Genomic DNA, 22,216 nt, shown 5'->3' with positions numbered 1-22,216 from the left:
GCATGCTTCATTCATGTAAGAACATGTTCAGAATCAGCTTATAAAATCCGAATTAGATATAAAATTGCACGTCTTTAATTTTATATTTCCCTTTGTCTAAGGTTCTTTCGAAATGGTCCATACCTTATTACCCAAATGGCAACACAGTCTCCATAAAATGGGTTTTCTCGAATCAGATCCCGTCTTTGGCATCATGAGCCAATATCTTATATTTGCGATATTGTTTGCATAGTTGCTAATCTGATCATACTGGAAAGTGTTACCTATTATAATATGCCACAGCTAGGACTCCGTTCTAATACGCCAATATTCCTTATGTCCCCATAACTATCCAAACGAATTTAGAGAAAACTTCCTTTGGAAGAAGCCTCTAGTTGAAGCAGGATCTTGAACTTTCATTTTAACTTGTCCCTAAGTCACCATGTGCATATATATGCATGTTTGATCAAGGAATTGTTGTCTCTGAGCCCATTTTGTCTCATCTTTGTGCCACATCTATGAACATTTCAAGTGCAAAGTTTCCTACTTAACTTAGCTCTGATGTCTATCCCACCTGCGTAGCAAACATATACATGTACGAAACCCGACGAATTTCTGTCCATGGAATTATTGACATATTTGATGACTCTAAGCCTGCTTAATTAGGTAAAATCTAGGGTATCCTCAGTTACTTTCTGCACAGAGAGACTTGCACAAGAACATTTCTTATTCTCAACTTAGGTGAAATCTATTTATATTTTTTGCCTAAACTTGCTCATAATGTGAAGTCATTCTAAGCTCTCAATTTTGGCATGTCATACTTGTAGAAGTTAGTAGTATGAGCCCAAATCCCCATGTCTTATGGACTAATTCACTGATAGAAGGTAAAAACTGGACAGTGTACAAGTTTGCCCACCTGGACTTCGACACCTAAAAGCTTCCCTCTAATGGATATGAGAATCCCAAGGACCTCCTACAAATTTTTGTGAGAATCCAGTCGACTTCTTAAGGGGTTGCTTGGCAGCAAGGACACTAAGTAAGTGTTTTATGAATGTGGACAAAGATTATATATTCATGAAACACTAGAACTAACGTTCGATGAGTCTGGTTCAATCTTTGGGGCAGATTCATGCGACAATCATAGAGTATCTCTTACGCCGAACACCTCTAAATGTTACAACATATAAGATGACATCTTCCCTCATTAAGAATTAAAGTGTAGCACAAAAATAGATAATAAATCTCACTTCCCTGCTTGTCAATTAAATTTTGCTCGGCAACGATGGACCTCCAAGACTTGTTGATCAAATGAGAAACGTGAGGTAGCTTTGTTTCTAGTTTTCAAGTCCAAATTCCAGTGTTAGAGCAGTCATTTCTAGAAAATGACAGATTATTTCCTCCATTTTGGAATGTCTAGTCACCATTTCTCTTTGATTCGAGTGGGTTAGCTCAAACTGAGCACAAAATGAGCTTGGAGTTTCACATGCTACGACTATTGTCACTCGGCGTAATATTGATCATATCAAGTCTTAGTATCTACATGAACTTGTGATATTATAATGCTCATGTAAAATCAAATGCAGATGCCTGCATAAATATAAACATTATAAGAAAGAAAACTATATAAATTACAAGAAATTAAATTCTAATTAGGAAAGCTAGAAATAAACTATACTAAGATATGCTTAAGAAAGAAACAAGGACAGTATTCTAAGAATGTCAAGAAAATAGAAAATTGCCTAAAACATGCTACTAAGAAAGCATAAATTTACCTAAATATGCTACTAAAAGAAAACAAAAAATAAAGCAAAAAACTAAAAAGACAAGAAAGGAAAAAAGATATACCTGAGACGCAGACTCTTACAGAGCTGACCCAGATCATGACCCCAACTCGACTCACTTGAGCCTTTGTTAGTTATCTTGATTGATCACCATTGTTGCTTGAGGTCAAGTTCTAACACAAACTCTATGAGTCTGCAAAAAATTTTTGGTCAAAGGTCGTTTCCACTAAGGTTTAATTTTTGTAGCACTTGCTGGCGATTCCCCAACTTCTATGCAAAATTGCGTTGGAATTTCTGCTTTAGAAAACCCCCACCACTAAAGGGTATTTATAGTGGTTAGTGGGAGGGTGTGACTTCTCTCCAACTTTAGATATGAGACACGTTATGAAACCATATCATAACAATGAAAGTTAGTAAAATGTCTTGTCTCCAAATTATATTGCAATAATATTTTTGACATTCCTTGCCCTTGTCAATGGAAATCAATTCAGTCAATTGGAGATTGGGCTGTTCATTGTCGAGAAGAATTTTATAGAGTTGCTCAACCTTTGCTGGTCCTCAGACTAGCGATAATGAAAATATGTGGTATATACATTATATTATATAGTTCATGAAACATATATAATTGATACCAAAGGTGAGAGCATTTAGATCCAATGTATTTGGACCACTGGGTAGGATCATGATCAAAGATCTGGAATAAGATCCAGACCTGAATAAAGCCCTAGAAATGGATCATAGATTATTTGGATAAAGATGAAGGTGGATCATGGATCTAAGGTGCAGATAAAGTGATTTGAATTGAAGCTCTAAAGATTTAAAGTATGATGAAGTTAGGTATATATGACTCGTAACCTAAATATTGAAGAATATTATTCAAAATAAAATGACTATTTTGCCCTTGGGTATGGTTTTAGATTCATACAAGTATCCTAGTATAGGTTTGGATCACAAATCATGCATTTGAGTTAAAAAAAAAAGATTTTGAATTGAAGCTCCAAAGATCTGAAAATGATAAATTTGAATGTATGTAAAATATAACCTAACCTTGTAAAAAAAGATTTTGGCTCAAAAAGAATAATAGGTTTGCCCTTGGTATAGGTGGGAGCTATTGCGCATGGCAAGCAACAACGCCCGGGTAGGGGCCTGCAGCAATGCAGCCCCCTACCCCCTCCCCTCTCCTTTTCTTTGCAAAAAAGACCCTGAGGGATCTGTTTTTGAAAATTTTGGGTGGGCATAGCCCTGCCCATACCCCAAAAAGATATTTGCAAGGCCAGTGGCCAATCCCACTTAATTAAAACCTAATTTTTTAAAATTTTTTATAAATAATTCAAAATTCTTTGAAATTCGAATGAAAATGTTGGAAAATTCAAATTTTAAATTTTGGCTCCAAAAGTCTCTATAAATACCCCCACAATTCCCCTTCTTGGGCAAGACTGAGTTGGTCCTTGGAAGAAACTCTAGTGTATTCTCACTTGAAGACTTAGAGTTTTTTTTTTTTTCTCTCTCTCTCCCTCTTTCTCTTTCTATTTCTCTCCAACTTGAAGCAAGTTACAACTATTCAAGGGAGCACCAAAGATCTCTTGGAGGACTCATCTTCTCGATGCGCTGCCACGCGCAGTATCGATTGCTTTAAGCGATCGCTTGCATGCGTGCAGGCGCGTGTCACGCGATCGCTCGAGTGCACGCAGGCAAGCGTCGCATGACAAGCGGTCGCGCGACTGCATGTAGCGGGAGCTCTAACAAAACATCCAAATGATTGCACTTTACATTATAAAGATTCTATTTACAAAAATATTCTTGATATTTTTGGTACAACTAAATGGAAGAGTTTGAACACGTGCCTCATTTAGATGTGATGAATAATGAACAAAATGTTCTTAAAACTCCACTAAAAGTACTGTGGAATTGTCCTTTGATCTCAAGACTTCAAAAGTTTATTATGCCATCAAAGATAGCTTGCCATCACATCAAGGACAACATTTTAAGGCATGCTACAAATTCTCAAGTACAGAAGTCATTTGTTGAAGGTAAGTCTTCATTCACCTTAGAGCTCATAATGTTAGGCTTGGATTAGCAACTGATGGTTTCAATCCATTTAGAACAATGAGTATAAGTCATAGTGCATGATTGATTTTTCTTATTTTATATAATTTACAAAATGGATGTAGATGAAGTAGTCAAACATGATTCTATTATTATTAATTGAGCGTGCATCTGGTCCTAGGAAGAGTATTTATCCAAAGAATATTGACATTTATTGACAACTTCTTATTGATGGACTGAGAGAGCACGGGGTCATGGAGGGTGACATATGACACATAAAAAATGGTACATTTCAAATGCAAGCAATGCTGTTATGGACGAGTTAATGATTTTCCTACATGTGAAATTTTAACAAAATAGAGTACCAAAAGTCAAATTTCTTGTCCATATCAAAAGGATATTGTTTTTCATTGGCTCATCCCTAGTTAGAAATTTTGTTACATGTTCCATCCTTGGTATCTGCTATCGAGTCATCATTTTCAATCTAATAGATGCTCATTTGATGGTAATGTTGAATTGAGGCCTCCTCCTATTATGTTGACAAGCATTAAAGCTTTCGAAGTAGTACAAAACATAAAAAATTGCTTCAGGGAAAAGATCAAATGATCATCTATTGATTTGCTCCCGTATAACTGGAAAAAAGAAATATATCATTTGATTTACCATATTGGCAATACAATTTAATATGACATAACATGGATGTCATGCATATTGACAAAAATATATGTGACTGTGTTCTTGTACATTGTTGTATTTAGTAGGAAAGATGAAGGATTCAAGCAAGGCACAGTTAGACTTTCAAGCTATGAATATGGCACCCAGTCCATCCAATGGGTGTTGAAGGTTCCAATAAAGCACACTTACCTCTAGTTACATAATAATTTAACAATTCACTACACTAGCCATCTGCAGGTCATTACCAAATAATGTAAGTTAGCCTTTTCAATTTCTTCTATAAATTACGTTCCAAAGCTGCAAAAGTGGTTCAGCTGAAAACTTTAAAAGAAGGAATTGCGATCACTCTTTAAGTTGGAGAAAAATGTTTCATTGCATGTTTTTAATATTGAAATGTAGTTCCTTGTCATATGGTTGATGAAGTTTTCTTAGCAGGTCCACTGCAATATCGATGAATGTATCCTCTTTAGCGGTCAAGTACATGTTATAATCAATAAGGGCCCGTTTTATTGTTAGCCTAGGTAAAATGATGTCTAAGATCTTCCACAACTGTAAGGTTACAACCAATAATGAAGGAATTAAAAATCTCACAAGAGGGAAGGCTGGGAGGGCCCCTAGTCTTATCATTATAGTCTCTCATAGCATTAAAGTTTCCAGTTATCACACAAAGGCAAGAAACAGACCAAACAACATTCCTTAAATGAATTCGACAGCTCTTTTCACAGAAATGGGGCTTATGTAAATCCTCAGGTTGCGAACTATCCAATTTTCTAGTAAGACCCCAAGCAGTTTCAAAGGAGAAGTGAATTATATTCCAGCATGGGAACTCCTTTGGGTTCCAAGGCCCAATAATACGACCGAACATGGAATTTTCTTCCAAATTGTGAAACCATGCAAAATGAGAGTATTGATGCTGCTGCATATCCAAGTTATGAAGCATAGTATAAAAAGGAAACAAATGTGTCGAAGAGCACACCTTGCTGCTGCATGGACTTACGCCCTGAAATTTTAGGCCTGAATCTTCATCAAGAAGAAATTAGAGGGAACATTCCTGCTGCAGGCAGGCTCCTATGCAGCCACATGATAGGTCTGGATTGTTGTGGGTTAGATTTTCTTTGGATGAAGTCTGACTACTAGGGAAGATGAGATCTGAACGGGTACTACTTCTGCAACTCGTCACATGGAAATCCCATCGGGAATTTGCCACAAAATTGTGTATGCCAGCCAAGGTCACACACTCTGTTAGTGATGGAAGCTTATAGAGGTCCTTTGACATTTTGGAATGGCCATGACAATCTTTCTTAAGGGGATCTGCACGCGACCTTTTCTTTCCTCCACTTGATTTGGGGGAGTGGAATTCATGGTCTCAAATGTGAAGCCTAGGGGACATTCAGGTTCCTCCAAAGGATTAGGCGATGATCTCTGGTTGAAGCTGTTAAGAGGGTTCAACGAAGTCTTTGAGATGGAAGGCGGGCAAGGAGAAGAGCTCTAGCAGGAGGCAGGGATCTTTGGCTCAGGAGAAATATCCAACAACTGCGTTGAAACTCTTAGGCGTTTCTTAGGTTTTGCCTCCTGCTCCACTTGCACATCCAAAGAAGGAACCAAGTTTCATTTCACGTGCTTAGAAGTAACGGCCATGGGTCTATGGTCAAGCGAAGATGTGACAATAGGGGTGGGTTGAGCATCATCTTCTTTATCCAGCCATTTGAACCAGTTGCCTTGAACAGGGGAGTGATTTCTAGCTGGGCGACTGATCTCCTTATGCCTGCAGCATCTTGTCTGAACCTTTGTCCACAGTTGCTGAGGATCAACATCTTGGGAGTATGTTGTCATTCCATCCCTGACCACAGGACTGCTTTCAGGGAGATGGAATTAGACTTACATTTGGGGCAAGATCTGATGTGATCATCATAGTTGATGGGATACACCTGGTTCACGCATTCGTCCACTTGAATTTCCACTTCATTAACTGGTTGGTAGTTAAGAGGGACTTTCCACACAAATCCTCTCATAGTCAGTGTGGGCTATGTCAACCGTGAAAGGGTCAATTGAAACCAAATGATCCTTCAAGGCGTCTGTAATGGCATTAAAGATGATGTCGTTCCATAAGAGAAATGCTAACTTGGGGAGTGAATCTATATAGGTACCTTGAATGAAGTTTCTACATCCAAATCAAGCGATGGAAGCCACCAATTCCCAATAAAGACCTGACCAGCAAGGCACCAAGAGCGCTGTCTCAGAGCTAGATTCATGCTTCAGCTTGGGCAAAATGAACAAGAAAAGCCTCTCGTTCGAGTGTTGTGAACTTGAAGTCCATGAAATCTTACATCCTCGCAAGCTCCCCATACCTAGGAGGAGATGATGGAAAAACCTTCATGGAACGACCTGCCACTCAAAGCCTCTCTCTCTTCCACGAACTTAACGCTAATCATTAGCTTGTGGTAAATGATATGTTGATCGTTAAAGTTGGTTGGTTGATGCTTAACAAGGGATAAAAGTTAGTCGTATTCCTCCAAAGTGAATGCTGGTATAGTGCAGCACCTTTAGTGCTTTGTCCCTCACCAATTGAGCTACCACTACCAGCCAGTAGAGTCATATGAGAACCAGTTGTGGCTTGATTTGATGCTTCATTTGCTGCCAGAGGGTTTGAAGTTCGGATCATATAAATGGTGTCTTGGAGGATATCCAGTTACTTCAAAGATTTCTCTTTTATATGTCCAAATGCCTTCTGCAAATAGGCTTGACTTACCATGTTATGCACCATTTGCTTGTCATGATCATTTTGTAGAACAACAAGTGTAGTAGTCTCATCATTAGATGCACCAAACCACCTTGCCTAATACAATTTTTCTTCTTGAAGAATCAATGCATAGATTTTCGTAGAGGATCAAGAAGTAGAATTTGACCTCTAATCTCATTGTAAGAGTCATTCAATCCCATCAAGAACTGAATGACCTTTTCTCTTTCAAGCTGCTCAGAATAGGTTTTCATGGCTCGATAAGAACACTCAGGAATAGTGGAGTATAGCTAAGTTCATCCCCTAAAACTTTTAACACTATCTGATTCAGAAGGGAAGAACTTGCATCAGTATCTTAGTTTCAATTCAAAGATGGGTTTGATTCACACTCCATGTTTTGAAAAAGATTTGCCATTCGTAAAAAACAGAATCTTTGTCTAAATAAATGAGATGAGAAACAGCAGATTCATAGAGCATTTCAATGAGTATCATGCCTTAATCTAACTGGGGTTCGCAGTGGTAGAGTATCTGGACCAAAAAGAGAGAGATTCTAGTTGTAAGATATCTAATGAAACAATAGATGGAATTGAGATCTTATTCAAAGAGAAAAACATCAAATATCTAGAGTTTCTTTTTGTATCCTATATGGATGATCCGATTCGCAAGGACCATGATTGGGAATTGTTTGATCATGTTTCTTCAAGGAAGAAGCGAAACATAATCAATTTGAATTCGAGACAGTTATTTGAAATATTAGCAAAACACTTGATCTACTATCTCATGTCTACTTGTGGAAAAACATTACCTTAGTAAAATATGATGCAACCAACATGGTGTCTTGTTGAAGTAAAAAAATGACACTTTGAATTTGATAAATGTGAGGGGCTTGACTTTGAGTGAATTTCTCTCTAAAGTCTCGCCAAACCTATCTAATAGTGGTATAAACAATAGTGCCAGCTATTTCTTTACTCATTGAATTCATAATCCAAGAAACAATCATGTCATTGAAACACACCCCAAGGAGATGCTTCAGATATGTCATTGAAACACATCCAATAAACATTCTTTGATTCAATAATGGTGTCATCAATACAACCAGTTCAATGTTTTGCCAAAAGGGCCATCATCATAACCCTACTCCAAGTGGCATAATTTTCCTATTAAGAGATTGAGAAACAAGAACGTTCTTAGGGTTGTCAGAGTGACTAATGTAAAAAGGATTGTACATCACCTGAGAAACAAACATATGATTCATTTGAGTTGTCTTGTATGTCTTTCTCCCTTGCTTCGGTGTTGGCCATCACCCTTATGGCTCTGATACCATGTCAGAGACTGTACAATGAATTTCTGGCAAGAAGGAAATCTTCTTCTTTTCATTTAATTAATTTGAAAATGTACTACATGATTTTTATACTCTCCATAACACAACACAAGAATACAACAGCTAAATTACCACGAAGTTCCCCTTTCCTTCTTGATTTTGAGTTTCCTAAGTAATGATTATGGGAAAATCCTGAAAACAATGAATGGCAATTGGCAAGTCTAAATACTCTTGGTGTTTTCCAATAAAAGGTCCAACGTCCACGGTTTTCAAGGTTAAATCATGCCACTCACCACCATGTTGGTGTATCTTGCCCACAATAAATAAAAATCTTTCAACAACTTGTTTGAACCGCTGCCCCTCAGGGGCACTTTCATCATTCAAAAAGTTATTATTTGTGCTTTTCCCGTTTTGTTCAAATCTAATCTGACATTTGCTTTACCTTTATGATAACGAGCTAAACGAGTTAAAAGAATGGAGTTTGAGCTCGACATTGTATCGTCAAGTCCAGCGTCAAATTGAGTTTGAGCTTGTTTTTGTTGAGCTCAAATCGAGTTCGACTTAGAGTTTTTTGAGTCGAGTAGTGCTCTAGCTGGCCCAAGAGCTGTTGAACTCAAATCGAGATCGACTTCGAGTTTTTTGAGCGTAGCCGTGCTCAAGCTGGCCAAGAGCTTGGCTCGGTTTGCGTGCAGCTCTAGTGAGAGTCCACAAAACTGAAAAAATTGAACTTGCTTAAAAAGTTGAGTTCCAGTTGTCACCAGCGAAGCATTATATTACATATCACATTCTACTTCTACCATCCAAGCATGTAAAACCCAGTGGTTCGGGGACTCGATTCTTGTAAATTGACATGTGATTCGACGGGTCAACTTAGGTACTCGACTTAGTTTTGACAACTTCATTTTTGACATAAAATATATTTTTGGTAAGTTTGATTCATTATGATTGATATATTACACTTATGTATACTAATGTATTTGCGCACATAAAATATACAAGGTTTACTGTCGTATTTAGTATACATTATATACATATATTGCACTAAAGTTGGATATGATAAGTGATTTTGGTATCTTTTATAACTACATTTTTTTTTACATGTGTAATATGCACACTTAGATCAGACCTATACATTACTTGCTTAAGCCCACTTTTAACTCGTTAAAACTCCCATGATTCGGTCACGATAATTCCTGGATTTTCTATGTTTAACCAACCTAGTCGGCTGGGTGTTCAAACATTCCTACCATCGTCTTTTTACACAATTTACATAAAATGCAACACCGAGAGAGAGCGCGCGAGAGAGAGAGAGTCGCTAGTCATGGACGATGGTGGAGATTAGGATGCAAGCTTCATCAGACGCTGGCGTCGCCTCTTCTGCTTAAAAATGACAAAAAGTTTCTGATGAGCATCAGTGCTAAGATTGGTTTTTCCTAACATTGAGAGAGAGAGAGAGAGAACCTGGGACATAAGGAAGTACGTGGAAAAGAGAAAGCATGTTGTTAGGAATGCCTTCGCACTCCAGGTCTTCATTCTCAGCACTTTCTCCGCCTTTCATTTCTCCCTTTCCTTCAGGTGGTGGGGACGACGAAGATCCTTGAGGTGGTGCTTCACCTGGTGGGGACTTCGAAGATGGTGAGGTACTTTCCTCCTCCAGATTCAGCGCAGGAATGACACTCTCACCGTCCACTAGACTGTCTTCCATGCTTTCAAAAGAGCGAGAGAAGAGGAGAGAGAGGGTTGTGCCGTTGACGTGCCTGCTTATCTTTCTTATTTATAAACTGAAGAAGCGTAGAGGCCTGCCTCCTTCCACAACCGACTTCGTAATTTAAGATGGAGATGGACACTTGTGCTGCCTGGAGAGCCTCGAGTGAAACGCGCGACCGTCCATCAGCGGTCCCCGTACGATGCTTCTCCGTGACTCCTGGCCTCCCCATGTGCCAGATGCCGGCTTTTTCTGCAACAAGTTTAATCAGTAAGCCCAAGAAAACTCTCTCGGTAGTAGACGGTAGACCGGTTGAACTCCCAGCAACGGTCGTATGTCCTTTTAAATAGTAACTTTTTGAAAGATAGACATGGACGGGGCAAAAGAAACTTGAAAAAAGGATTTTCAGGTCCTCGCTTCAATGCAGGTGCATCAAATCTTAATCCAATGAAAACTTTTGCTGGGACATAGGCTCATCTTTATCAATCAGAAAAAACATGTAGTTACAGAAGAATAATGAATGGAAAAAGCCCAATCCGACACCGGCTCACTCCCGGAGCCAACCCCAAATCAAGATCCCTCAACTAACAGTATACATCATGGCAGTTCAATCTACTGCTGCCCATATTTACAGTTAACCAAAGTCATACCTTCCATTCATAACTATGTCTGTCATCACCATTCAGCCCACCTCCCTTTTTTCATTAGAAATCACAATCCTTCCTGCCATTTCTCTAAACACCAGCCAGCTGCTGCCCCAAGGCCTCCTTCCTTCTAGTAAACTCCTCCATTGACTCCCCCATTCTGTCATTTGAAATAATGCGAACGCTCTCTGCAACCTCACCAAGCCTACATGCGCTTGTTTTCAGCAGCTCCATTTCCACCCCATTTCTACCTCATTTCATCTCTTTCTCTTCCATCCAGCCTTCTTTACCATTATCTGCCCTCTTTAGACGCTGCTCATTTCCTATCCTCTCTTCGAACTGATAGAATGAAAATCTTCTCACCTGCAACTTCTCCAATCTCCTCCCTGCCACTCACCAACACTGTTTTCGGCCAAATGTCCAGTACCTTGACTTCTTCCTTCCATTTCTGAGCTTGAAAACTCAGAATACAGCACTGACGCTCCAGTCCTTTCAGATTAGCTACCCAGCCGCTTCCTACCAACATTCCCATGTAGGACCATATGTCTTATCCAACATATTTTCCAAATAACAATATACAAGTATATATATCGTCCAGCATGGCCTGGGCCATTTTATAAAAAGTTCAAAATGGAAAGGCATGAACCACGGGAATAACTAATAGTTTGGGAACTTTTATAAAAATATCTTGAGCGCACCTTAAAATAAGACAAACTGCAAAACCTTAGTCTTGGCTTTTCAAAATTTTTTTTGGCACCACAATCAACTTGAGCTTGGCTTGGTTTTCTGTTCAAATTAGACTTTTGGCTTAAACTCCGCTTGTTTATCAAATGAATCGATTTCAAACTGATTTTATATGAGTCAAGCTTGAATTTGTTGGCCATGTAATTTAGCATGGATTGAACCCTTTGATGCCCCCATCAAATCTTTTGCCAACATCAAGTGATCATTTGTTCAAACTCCATGGGTATCAAGCCTTTGCAAAAGCCAAATCAGTCATGGACTTTCTAGCGACAAGATCTCTTAACCCAGGTGCAATTTCCCCAAGATCTTAAAACAAAAAAGTCATTGGTGCCCCCATTAGGTGTGTGAGAAAGTTGGATTTGACAAGGAACCAACCCTAGTTCAAAGTAATTAAGGTGTGGCCTGGTGAGGTCCAATTGATGCACAGAGTTTGGTGTACCAAATTTTCACGTGGAGCAAAGTTGCAGTTAAAAGATCCTTGAACTTAATTCATTGAGAAAAAAGAGATGTTAGGAATATGGACAAGTTTTTGCTCAAGTGACCCATCTCTGGATCCAGGAACTGTTGGTAGTATACTAGATCCACTTGTACCTGGGTATGATCGCCTGCAAGCATCTAATGCTAGTCCCATGTGGATCCAAAGGGGGAAAGAAAAATTTTCTTTTGCCCAAATAAGGCTCTTAAATAGATGACTCTGAGGCCATTTTCTACCACCTTAATTATATATGTATTTTTTCTGGTTCTCTCTAAAAACTGCCATGTTATGAACTATGTGAAGTAACTAAAGCTTGCTTAGTTTCTTATTCCTGCTAGGGAAATCGACTTAAACAACAGGAGACATTGAGATATTAAAAACATTTTCCAGTGGTACAAATGGAAATACAATTACAGATGGGTTGATTGGCACTTGGAAAAAATGTAGCATGTAGCTGATGTGAAGAGTCTCAAAGTTTTATTTTAGGGCTATATATATATATATATATTAATATATACACACACATATGCAGTCTTATGCATAGATACATGCACACACACATAAGAACAAGTAGCTCCCGAACCTCATATACTTAAGTACTTGACCGTCATGTACTAAATTTTGATGGGAATCATTTATGTTGTCAATTTCAAAGAGAACAAATAGTAAAAATGCAAATACAAATTTAAAAACCAGGTTGTTTTTTCAAGAGTATGAAATACCCTTTAAAGAAGAAAAGTGAGAGAGAGAGAGAAAAAGAAAACAAAAAAGAGGGAAATGAATGAGTTTCCTTAAAAGAAACTCTTTTATCTTCTTTGATGAGCATTTCAAACTCTTGCAACAACAACTTAGCTATGACACATTGTAGAAGGAGGTGCAGGTAAACGTATCAGTAGTCAACATATTCGGTGAGGGACCAATAGCTGGGAAGTGGTGAAGTGAAGGAAATGTGGGAGATCAGAGGTGATAGTCTTACAAAGGTGCGAGTTTGAAGGGCCTGGGTGAAGCTGGGTCAATGTATGGAGTTGGTCAATGCTATATTGCAAGCGTAGGGAGGCAAAAATTGGGTTGGTCAGTTGTGATGAGCCACCACCATAAAAATAAAGCAAGGCATTGCTTAAGCACCAAAGGTCATAACCCCAGTATCCCCAATATCTAAAGCATGGAATGTCCCCACATGCTAATTGATTGGATGGTTTGTGCACACTCCAAAGGACTACTAAACGGATCCAGTCAATTGAGGAAGCTGGAGGCCGGAAGAACGAGAGGTTATGAAGAGGAATGGATGTCAACAAGGCACAAGAAATGTGATCCTACCAATGGACTACAGAATGCAGTTTACGCTGCAACCCATATACTCGTGAGAGTAGCCGTTGGATAAGGTGAAACCACAAGGAGGTGAAGGGTGGGCTAGGATAGATTGTGAGACCAAGATATTCAAAAGGTAGAGCAGTTGCCCGAAGAAAACAACAACAACACTCGAAAAGTCTATGTAAAAGCCAAATCCTAGTGATATGTTGGCACGAGTCATGGGCAAAGACCAGGAAATGCCTGCAAATAAAGCACTGACACATAAGGGTAGCCAAGACAAAGGCAAGTCATCAAGGAAGTTGGACTGGACGACATGGTGAAAGAAGGTCGAGAAATCTTTCATGAGGAGGTTGAACAGAAGTGAGAAGAGGGGCAGCCTTGGCCAACAACCCTTCGGCAGCTAAGAGAACTCATCAGCTTGGCAAGAGAGAAAGAGAGAGAGAGAGAGAAAAAAAAAGAGAGCTGATAAAATAAGAATGCATAATAAAATTTGGGACAACAAATCCTTTAGATACAAAAACAAGCAGCAAAAAGCAAAAAAAAAAAAATATATATACAAGACAATAATACAATAAAGCAGAGTAAAAGGGAGTGAATAGATGGAGTATCAGAGTCACACAATAACAAACAAAAAGATGGTGCCTTAGCCAAATAACAAAGAGGATATCACCCTACACAACGCGTGTCACACAATTTGACAAGGAAGAGGTGTCCCTGAAGACCCTATTGTTGCTTTTATCCCAAATGCATCACCAAGAGGATATAAGTCATAGTCTTCGTATTTGAACCCCCAAAAAAAGATAGGTAGGGGGAAGGACAGTAAAAGAAAAAAAGGCAAATAGAGGGCGGGTCCGAAAGGTTACGAGCAATGGAAGGTCATGCAGAGCCAAGAACACTATAAAAAAAAGGGCACGAAGTAAAAATGTAAACCCGAAAGCAAGAAAAAGACAGACAAAAGTAATGGCATGAGGAGAGAGACCAAGAGACCAAAGGGACTGAAGTGGGAGCTACGCACTGAAAGAACCAAAGGAGACTAGGTAGGAAGAAAAAAAAGTGAAATTATGGAAAGACAAAAGAGGCCAAGATGGGGGGCGAGTGACGGGAGGTTAGCAAGGCAGAGGAAAAAGAGAATGACAGCAAGAAGGCCACACCAAAAGTGGGAGGGAGAGGTGCGAGAGAGAGAAAAATGTCAGTCACTAGGGGATGACATGTCATATTCGAAACATATGAAAATGAAGAGGGAGAAATGCTCAATTGCCGAACGCCACCATTAAGAACACAACAAAAACTCACACGCTCAACTAAGGTTTGTAACCTCATCACCCTCAAGAGAATCCGGTATAACCATGTCATAGTGTGCAAAGCAATCCGAGGGCTGATCACCATTCTAAAGAAAACTATGGATGAATTATCAAACATTCTCAAAATAACTGCAGGAATCCGAAAAACTGCAATAGCATGAAGGAAGATAGACACAATACAATGCTTAGCAATAGCAAGGGTAATAAGTGAGAGAGAGAGATCATTTCATCAAGAACTCAAAATATCCATTTTCCAAGAAAGTAAAGATAACTAAGTTAGTCATTACTATATAAGATAATTATTACCTTTCAGAAAATTGAATATATATATATATATATATATATAGAGAGAGAGAGAGAGAGAGAGAGAGAGAGAGAGAGAGAGAAAGAGAGAGAGAGAGAGTAAGTAGATTTTCAGTGCTAATTCTTAACTCACGCTTGCGCCACCACTATTGTATGGTTCCCTGTATAGTCACACAGTGCACGAAGTACCATTTCTCTCGTAGTATGGTGAATGGACCCTAGCACTTTGCGTAAATCTAATTGTTTTTTTCGACGAACTTATAAACCAAACTTAAAACCATCTACGAAATACGGTTTCTCAAAGCAATCTTTATTGCCTGGCACAGTATGTCGTCACTTAACGAGGACATCAACCTGTGCTACGTTACTAATTAGCTTCTGAAAATACCATAAGCACGAGGGTACATGGTAAAACCCTTCTTAAAACTCCCTCCCTCTCGCGCTCGTGCTCTTTCTCTCCCGTGAGGGAAAGTTGGCATGCCATGTTTGACAAATTATGACCAGCATCTTCTACACTGGAAAAGAAAACCATTGTTCCTGGTTGCTGGCGCTACTGTTTCCTCTCTGCTTCTGGAGGAGGATCTGATTATACATTAATACACATATGGGGATGATGGTTCTGCTGCAGTTTCTGTTGGTGGTAGCATTGTCATGGGCACCACCCTCATGTTGGTGGGTCTGCAGAGTTGGTGGCATAGGCGTTAACTGGGGGAGGGAATCCTCTGACCCTTTGCCGTCGTCCCTGGTGGTGGGCATGCTGAAGGCGAACAACATCAGCAGGGTAAGGGTGTTTGAGGCGGAGGCGGAGGTGATGGAGGCCCTTAGTGGCAACGGGCTGAAGGTGATGGTGGGGATTCCGAACTCCATGCTGAAGCCCTTGAGCTTCTCAAAGTCTGCTGCTGAGAGTTGGGTCCATGATAATGTCACCAGATACTCCTCCAAGCCAGGAGGAGTCTTCATTGAGTGAGTTTCGCTCTCTTTCACTCTGCTGGTTTAGGGAGTTTGGCATTGGTATTGCATAATATCTCGTACTGTTTTTGCGTGCATCATTATGGGTTGTATCCAGGCCTTGTTTCTCTCTCTTTCCCTCTCAGGCTTGGCATACGTTCTAACATCATATTTCTTCTTTTCCCTCCTTTTGGCGGTGCATCTCATGCTTGTTTATTTTTTATTTGTCGTTGCATTATAGATGCTGTATCTATTATGATCTTTTGAAAGGTAAAATATAAATAGCTTGTGTCCTACCCCGACGGATTTATGAATGCAAAGGGATATTAGGAGAAAGGCACGCTTCTGTATATTTGTCATGTGGTTTGATAGCAAAATGTTGCATGCATGATTCAAAAGCCTGAAGTCTACTCTTGCTTATGCATTTGCAACTTTTGAGTAATTGCAATAAATTCTTTTTTGATATTTCCATTTTCATATTACTTGATTCATTTTTTTAGTATTCTGCTTATCTGCATCGAACATGCTAGCTTTCTTCATGAGATACTACATTCCTTTGTGCCCGTAGAGATTTTGACAAAGTTCTCAAATCTCTGCATTTGGGACCTATTCCAGCATTTGTGGAGGTTGACTAGGAAGAGGAAGTTTTCTTATTGAGACGGCATGTGTTTTAGTAGGTTTTTTAAGACATGCGAAGAGTTATTCCCCTGAATGATTACTTGTCTAATAATGTAAAATGAAGAATTTACCTTATATTATGGGCATGCCTAAGCTGCCACTGTCTGTGATCCTTAATTATCAGTCGGCTAGAAATTCTGGGTTGTCAAAATGGTGAATCCTTTCTATTCTGTTTTTATTTTTAATGCCTTCGCTCAAGGAAAGGGATGTTAAAAGGAAGCTCCTGCAGGATCATTAGTTATTTTTCCAACTATCCTTAAACCTGTTTGGAAGAGGATTAAGTTATCATGGCTGCATGTTATGTCAGTCATATTTGGAATAGAGAATGTCTTTGTGTGGACGTTGTTGTTTTGGAACATGATCATACGAGAAAGCTGATACAAAATTTCATGGTCAAGTGATTGTTGACAATTAATATGCCTACCTGTATGAGTGTCAGCATCTTGTTAGAAACATACGTAGGCTAAAGTAAGGCGATTTGGAGCTCTTAGCACTATTTGGTTGATCTTGTTTTTCGGTCTATGTATTTATTTGTATCAAGGAGATATTGTCAAGAGGCGACCTGTCCTCTACCATTAGGTTAATTTACCATTCCATTTCCTGTGAAAAATTCTTGTGTGGCCTAGGCAGGCCATGAATGGTAAATGAAAGAAGGAAAGGGGAGAAAGCAGAAGTAAATGAAGACAAAGAAGAAGAAACGAAGAAATAAATGTTGACAAAGAAGGAGAAACAAAGAAAAAGAAGGAAAAGGGCTAAGATAAAGAAGAAGAAGAAAAATAGAGGGAAAAACTTTTTGTGACCTTTTTTTATCTTAGTACCTAGATACTACAGCCTAGTCAAATGACCACCTATAGAGGTTCTAGGAGTGCTTTTGGCTACCTATTTGCAGCCATTTTCAATATAATGTGTCTGCTGACAGATGGCCATTGTTCGGCCTACTTCTATGGGTATATTGTGTTGTTGTGCTCAGTTAATGACCAGATCTTCCAATTTTTTCTAATTTTTAGTTTACCACCTTGCATATGTTCCATATGACATTTCAAAATGAGGAAATTCAGGCATTGTTTCTTTTGTTTGAGCATGTGATCCACCTTTGCAGGAAAAGTTTCCATTTGATAGTTGAATGTCTTGCTTCTGTGTCTTTGGTGATGTGGAGGTTGTTTTGAATAGCCTACTGTCTCATGTTGGTGCTTGTCAAATGACTAAATGTAGCCATCCAAAGACAACTGATTGTATCATCTTTACTTGGTTAGAAAATCCTCAGCTAAGTTGGAGAAGTCCTAATTTTTGTTCTCAGCAAGAAGTGCTAATCTGATGCCCAGGAATCAGACCCCTAAAAGTGCTAGTCAGGCCCAAAAAGGGTACTAGAACTTTATGGATTCAGAAACTACAAGAGTGCCCTATGCACTAAAAGAAATTGAAAATGCTCTAAACTGAAAACAACTGAAAGACCTTATTGAAGTTGAAGGTGATCAAGAATTCAGTGGTAAATCTCATCGTATAATCTGGGAGGTATCACCTATTTTTTTTTAAAAAAAAAATTGATAAATAGAAGGTCAGCAAAAGGAAGGTGCCCCAAACCTAGGAGCCTGTCTAGGAACCTAGCACCCCCCGATGAGGTTTAGAGATGGTGCCTAGGAACTTTTCCGAAACTCAGGAAAAGACTTAGATGGTTTTCTAACGTTTTAAAGGGAACTAATTTACCTTTTAGTGATTGCTTCCTTTGTCCATTACAACACATTTACCATGAAATAGAACATCTGACTTTATTAATTCATGCCTTTTCCATCATGACCTTACATTTTTTTGTCAAGGTCTTTATGACTTTGTTCATCCTTTAATTTATCTTTTTGGTTGATTTTTAGGCCCAGTAGCTGCATTTCTTGGCCCATGATCCATCGTATATAACCTTACTCTGTTTTTCTCAATCTCCTACCTTTGATGATTCTGGACTGCCATATGATTGAGTATTCTTTTATCGGCTCTGAGTATCAGCCAACCTCAAATACTCTACTTGGAGGAGGTTTTTTTTATTCTAGCTTCACAGAATTGTGTTACCTATTCAAGAAGTTGCAAGAAATGTCCTTGTTTTAAAGTAAGAAAAATTATGGTGCTGGAGACATGTAGGAAAAGGAATAACAATTGAAGTTTTGTGGGCTTCACTTTTTTTTAATGAAAATTAACTTGCTTGAATAAGATTTCAATCTGTACCACCATGAAGTCGAATACATTATTTAGAACTTGAATAAAACACTTTAGTGTTGGAAAAGAGCCATGCTAAGTTAAGCTAATTTTAGTATGTTAGTGTAAAGCATCCACATTAGTTACCGAGGACTATCAAGGGTTTGACCAAAAGTTCTTCCATGAAAGATAACCATGTGTAGTACAGACAAAGAGCTATGCTAACTTAAGTAAGCTAGCATAAACCAGCCAAATTAGTTACGATAGTCGAGAGGAGTGTCAAATGTTTGACCAAAAGTGCTCCCATAAAAGATAACCTTGCTTTCAATCTTGTGTAATTTAAACAATTGCAAATAAGCTTGGCATTGCTTGTCACAATGCAGGCATTCTGTGAAAAGATATGGTTGTCGTTTTCCCCAAGAATAGTATAAAGTTTACTGTAAAATTTCCAGCTATTCCTTAGCCTATATATTATTGATTATCATGGGCAGCCTGATTCACCTGATTCCTTGCTTTCATGATAGTTCATCAACATATCAACAATTTGATTTTAAGTGATTCAGGCCTTTATTTTCATTCACCTTTCACAGCCCTTCTAACAAAAAAATGAATTGTTTCAATCACTTTACATCAAGGATTGATAATCTTTTACTTAAATATTCATAATCTTGATAATTAGCCTTAAATCATCAGGGCTGTCAAATTTAGCAGTTTCAGTGAACCTTATCTCATTATTGATAGCATTCAACCTTGGTCATCTTCTCTTGATAAAGAGAAAAAAATACCAAGTTTAGAGAGTGACTTAAACAACAATTGTGGTTGTTGCTAATGATGGTAAAGCATAAGCACATGATTGTCTTGCTTTTGTTCATATTGCAAACGTTATGTTGTGTCCTTTGATTGGCCTTGTTGGACGGATGATCATGTTGAATTCATTAAGATTCAACAGGACATGTGCTGCTGCTTTCTGAATCCCTGATGCTCCAAGAATAGTGACCTTTCGCCACTTCATAATTCTAAACAGCATAAAGTTTAGAGGACTAAGAATTAGATTGAAGAAATTCTCAAACTTGTGGTGCAAAATTTCTGATAATCCTTTTTTATACTGCATGATGGAGCAAAAGGTTCCTTCTGATACTAATATAGAGTAATAAATGCTGAGGAGCCATTCATCAGAAAAATTATGTTAAAGTGAAGAAGTTGGCATTTGTTGATGATGCAGGTATATTGCAGTTGGAAACGAGCCATTTCTCCAGAGCTATGGAGATCAATTTCAGCCCTTTGTGTTTGGCGCATTGATCAATATCCATGGAGCATTGGTTAAAGCAAATCTAGGTAGCAATGTGAAGGTTGTGGTCCCCTCCAGTTTTGATGTCTTAGTATCTTCATCAGGTCTTCCATCAAAAGGTCAGTTCCGACATGATCTGAACCGGACCATGCTTCAGGTTCTCACGTTCCTTGCAAAGAATAACTTCCCCTTTGTTCTGAATGTCAACCCTTTCATGAACCTTTACAAGAACAAAAGCTATTCTTCTGATTTTGCGCTCTTTCAGCCAACAGCACATTCTCTCAAGGATGGTCATAATGCGTACAAAAACGCATTTGATGCTAGCTTGGATACTCTGATAGCAGCCTTGTCTGGGCTAGGATTTGATAATATGGACATTATAGTTGGACAGGTAGGCTGGCCGACTGAAGGAGCTATTCACAATGCTTCTCCTTCAAATGCAAGTACCTTTATAAATGGATTGATTGATCACTTGTCAAGTATGAGTGGCACTCCGCTTCGTCCACATAAATCTCCTCTGGAGGTTTATATCTTTAGCTTGTTGGATGAAGATCAAAGACGCATTGCTACTGGCAACTTTGAGAGACATTGGGGAATATTCACATTTGATGGTCAGGCAAAATATCAGGCCAACATAGGACATGGTTCAAACGAACTTGTGAATGCTCAGAATGTCCAGTATCTTCCTGCAAGATGGTGTGTTGTAAATGATAACAAGGAACTATCTAATGTATCAACCAATGTTCAGTTTGCTTGCTCTGTTGCTGATTGCACTGCCTTGTTCCCTGGAGGCTCTTGTTCTGAGATTGGTTGGCCTTATAATGCTTCATACGCCTTCAACAGCTACTATCAGATGCACAATCAGGTGGCAGAGAGCTGTTACTTTGGGGGCTCTGGTATGATCACTGTCGTCAATCCTTCACTTAATGATTGCAGGTTTACAGTGGGTCTAACTGAGTCTATTGCTGAAACCTTGAAAGGGGTGAAAGATATATGGTTGAGCTTCTTGACTGCATGCAGCTTATCTTACTTTTTGTCATTTTATGAGATAATCTAGATATTATATCACCACGAAGCAAGTTTTTATCTTGATGTAATGAGTCGGCTTGTTGTAGCACTATATTAGCCTTTCCTAAATGCATTGAGGCAATTTTGTGGCATTGGAGTTGGAGGAGGCTGCTGATTTTGTTTGTAGAGTTGCCTCCACAAATGCGAAATATTATAGTAGAGTTTCTTTTTCTTTTCCCTCGGGTTTCTTTGGTTTTCCTACTTTTTCTCTTGATTGTACATTTAGCTGGTTTGCTGTTTCATTACCACATGGTCAGAAAGTAGCAGGTTTTTTTCTTCTTTGTAATCATGGCACATGATCATCTATCTAATCTCAAAACCTTGAGTATTTTTTTTCCTGGTTGGAAATGTGAAGTGCCTGGATTTATGAATTTTGTTTCACACGGAGAGATCTGAATATAATGTGTGCAGATAGAGTTTTTCCATATAGTGGTGCATGGACGATGGATTAGACAGTACCATCCTGTGGTATTGCTTTTGCTAATATTTGTCTGAACCTATCAAGTTTAGAAGGCCACTACATAGACAAAAAAGTTAGCAAGTTTCCATGTTGCACGTAATGTTTCTTTTTCTGCATGACTTGCACTAGACATGGAATCCATCTCACAAAGTAGATGACCATCTCTGAAGGTTAGTCAAGAATCCCCATTTTCTTAGCAGAAGTCACCGTTGTGGACAGAACTCCATCGCGTTGCATGTCTAGTCTATGAATTAGGTGAAGTTTCACAGTTATGTCACATGGGTGCTTCTAAATGGTTGCTGCACTTGTCTCGGTGTTGGTGTTGGTCCTAGTGTTTTTTCGACACTACACATCTGGTTCGGTCAATAAAACCAGGTCAAAACTGACCATTTTAAATGTGCACATAACTAAACTATCTTTAATACACAAATTTTATATGTAAATATAGATAAATAAGACCACTAAACAGTTAAATAACTATGTAACAAATAATTTGTATACATATATACATATATATTGTCACACTTCAACATTTTGATGTTCAGAAATTTTTTTTTTTCTAACATAATGC

General features: G+C 38.7%; 2 protein-coding genes across 3 annotated transcripts; one reads left to right on the top strand and one right to left on the bottom strand.

Moving 5' to 3' along the window:
• Positions 1-9,681: 9,681 nt before the first annotated feature.
• LOC126410098 (uncharacterized) lies at positions 9,682-11,368 on the bottom strand. Of its 2 annotated transcripts, XR_007573491.1 has the most exons (3): positions 10,895-11,368; positions 10,001-10,496; positions 9,682-9,916 (listed from the first exon to the last, which is right to left on the bottom strand). XR_007573491.1 is itself a non-coding variant. In XM_050078071.1 (2 exons), the coding sequence occupies exons 1-2, from the start codon at positions 10,242-10,244 to the stop codon at positions 9,855-9,857; spliced, it is 306 nt and encodes a 101-aa protein (XP_049934028.1). In that variant the 5' UTR covers positions 10,245-10,535; the 3' UTR covers positions 9,682-9,854. The 2 variants fall into 2 exon arrangements, 1 of the variants encoding a protein (XP_049934028.1); XM_050078071.1 differs by lacking the exon at positions 10,895-11,368 and having other exon boundaries at positions 10,001-10,535.
• A 4,079-nt stretch (positions 11,369-15,447) lies between these two features.
• LOC116254875 (glucan endo-1,3-beta-glucosidase 9) lies at positions 15,448-21,508 on the top strand. The gene is made up of 2 exons (XM_031630500.2): positions 15,448-15,985; positions 20,052-21,508. The coding sequence occupies exons 1-2, from the start codon at positions 15,627-15,629 to the stop codon at positions 21,172-21,174; spliced, it is 1,482 nt and encodes a 493-aa protein (XP_031486360.1). The 5' UTR covers positions 15,448-15,626; the 3' UTR covers positions 21,175-21,508.
• Positions 21,509-22,216: the final 708 nt, after the last annotated feature.

The sequence above is a fragment of the Nymphaea colorata genome, chromosome 5, assembly GCF_008831285.2.
Source record: "Nymphaea colorata isolate Beijing-Zhang1983 chromosome 5, ASM883128v2, whole genome shotgun sequence".
NCBI lineage: Eukaryota > Viridiplantae > Streptophyta > Magnoliopsida > Nymphaeales > Nymphaeaceae > Nymphaea > Nymphaea colorata.
Note: the sequence above shows the minus strand (reverse complement) of the source record. Positions and strands in the feature narration are given on the sequence as shown.

Excerpts from the sequence above, each read along its gene's own strand:
- LOC126410098 (XM_050078071.1), bottom strand. The coding sequence starts at position 10,244 with ATGGAAGACAGTCTAGTGGACGGTGAGAGTGTCATTCCTGCGCTGAAT. Across the intron at positions 9,917-10,000 it reads CGTACTTCCTTATGTCCCAG|AAGAGGCGACGCCAGCGTCT; the intron begins GTTCTCTCTCTC and ends ATTTTTAAGCAG.
- LOC116254875 (XM_031630500.2), top strand. The coding sequence starts at position 15,627 with ATGGGGATGATGGTTCTGCTGCAGTTTCTGTTGGTGGTAGCATTGTCA. Across the intron at positions 15,986-20,051 it reads CCAGGAGGAGTCTTCATTGA|GTATATTGCAGTTGGAAACG; the intron begins GTGAGTTTCGCT and ends TTGATGATGCAG.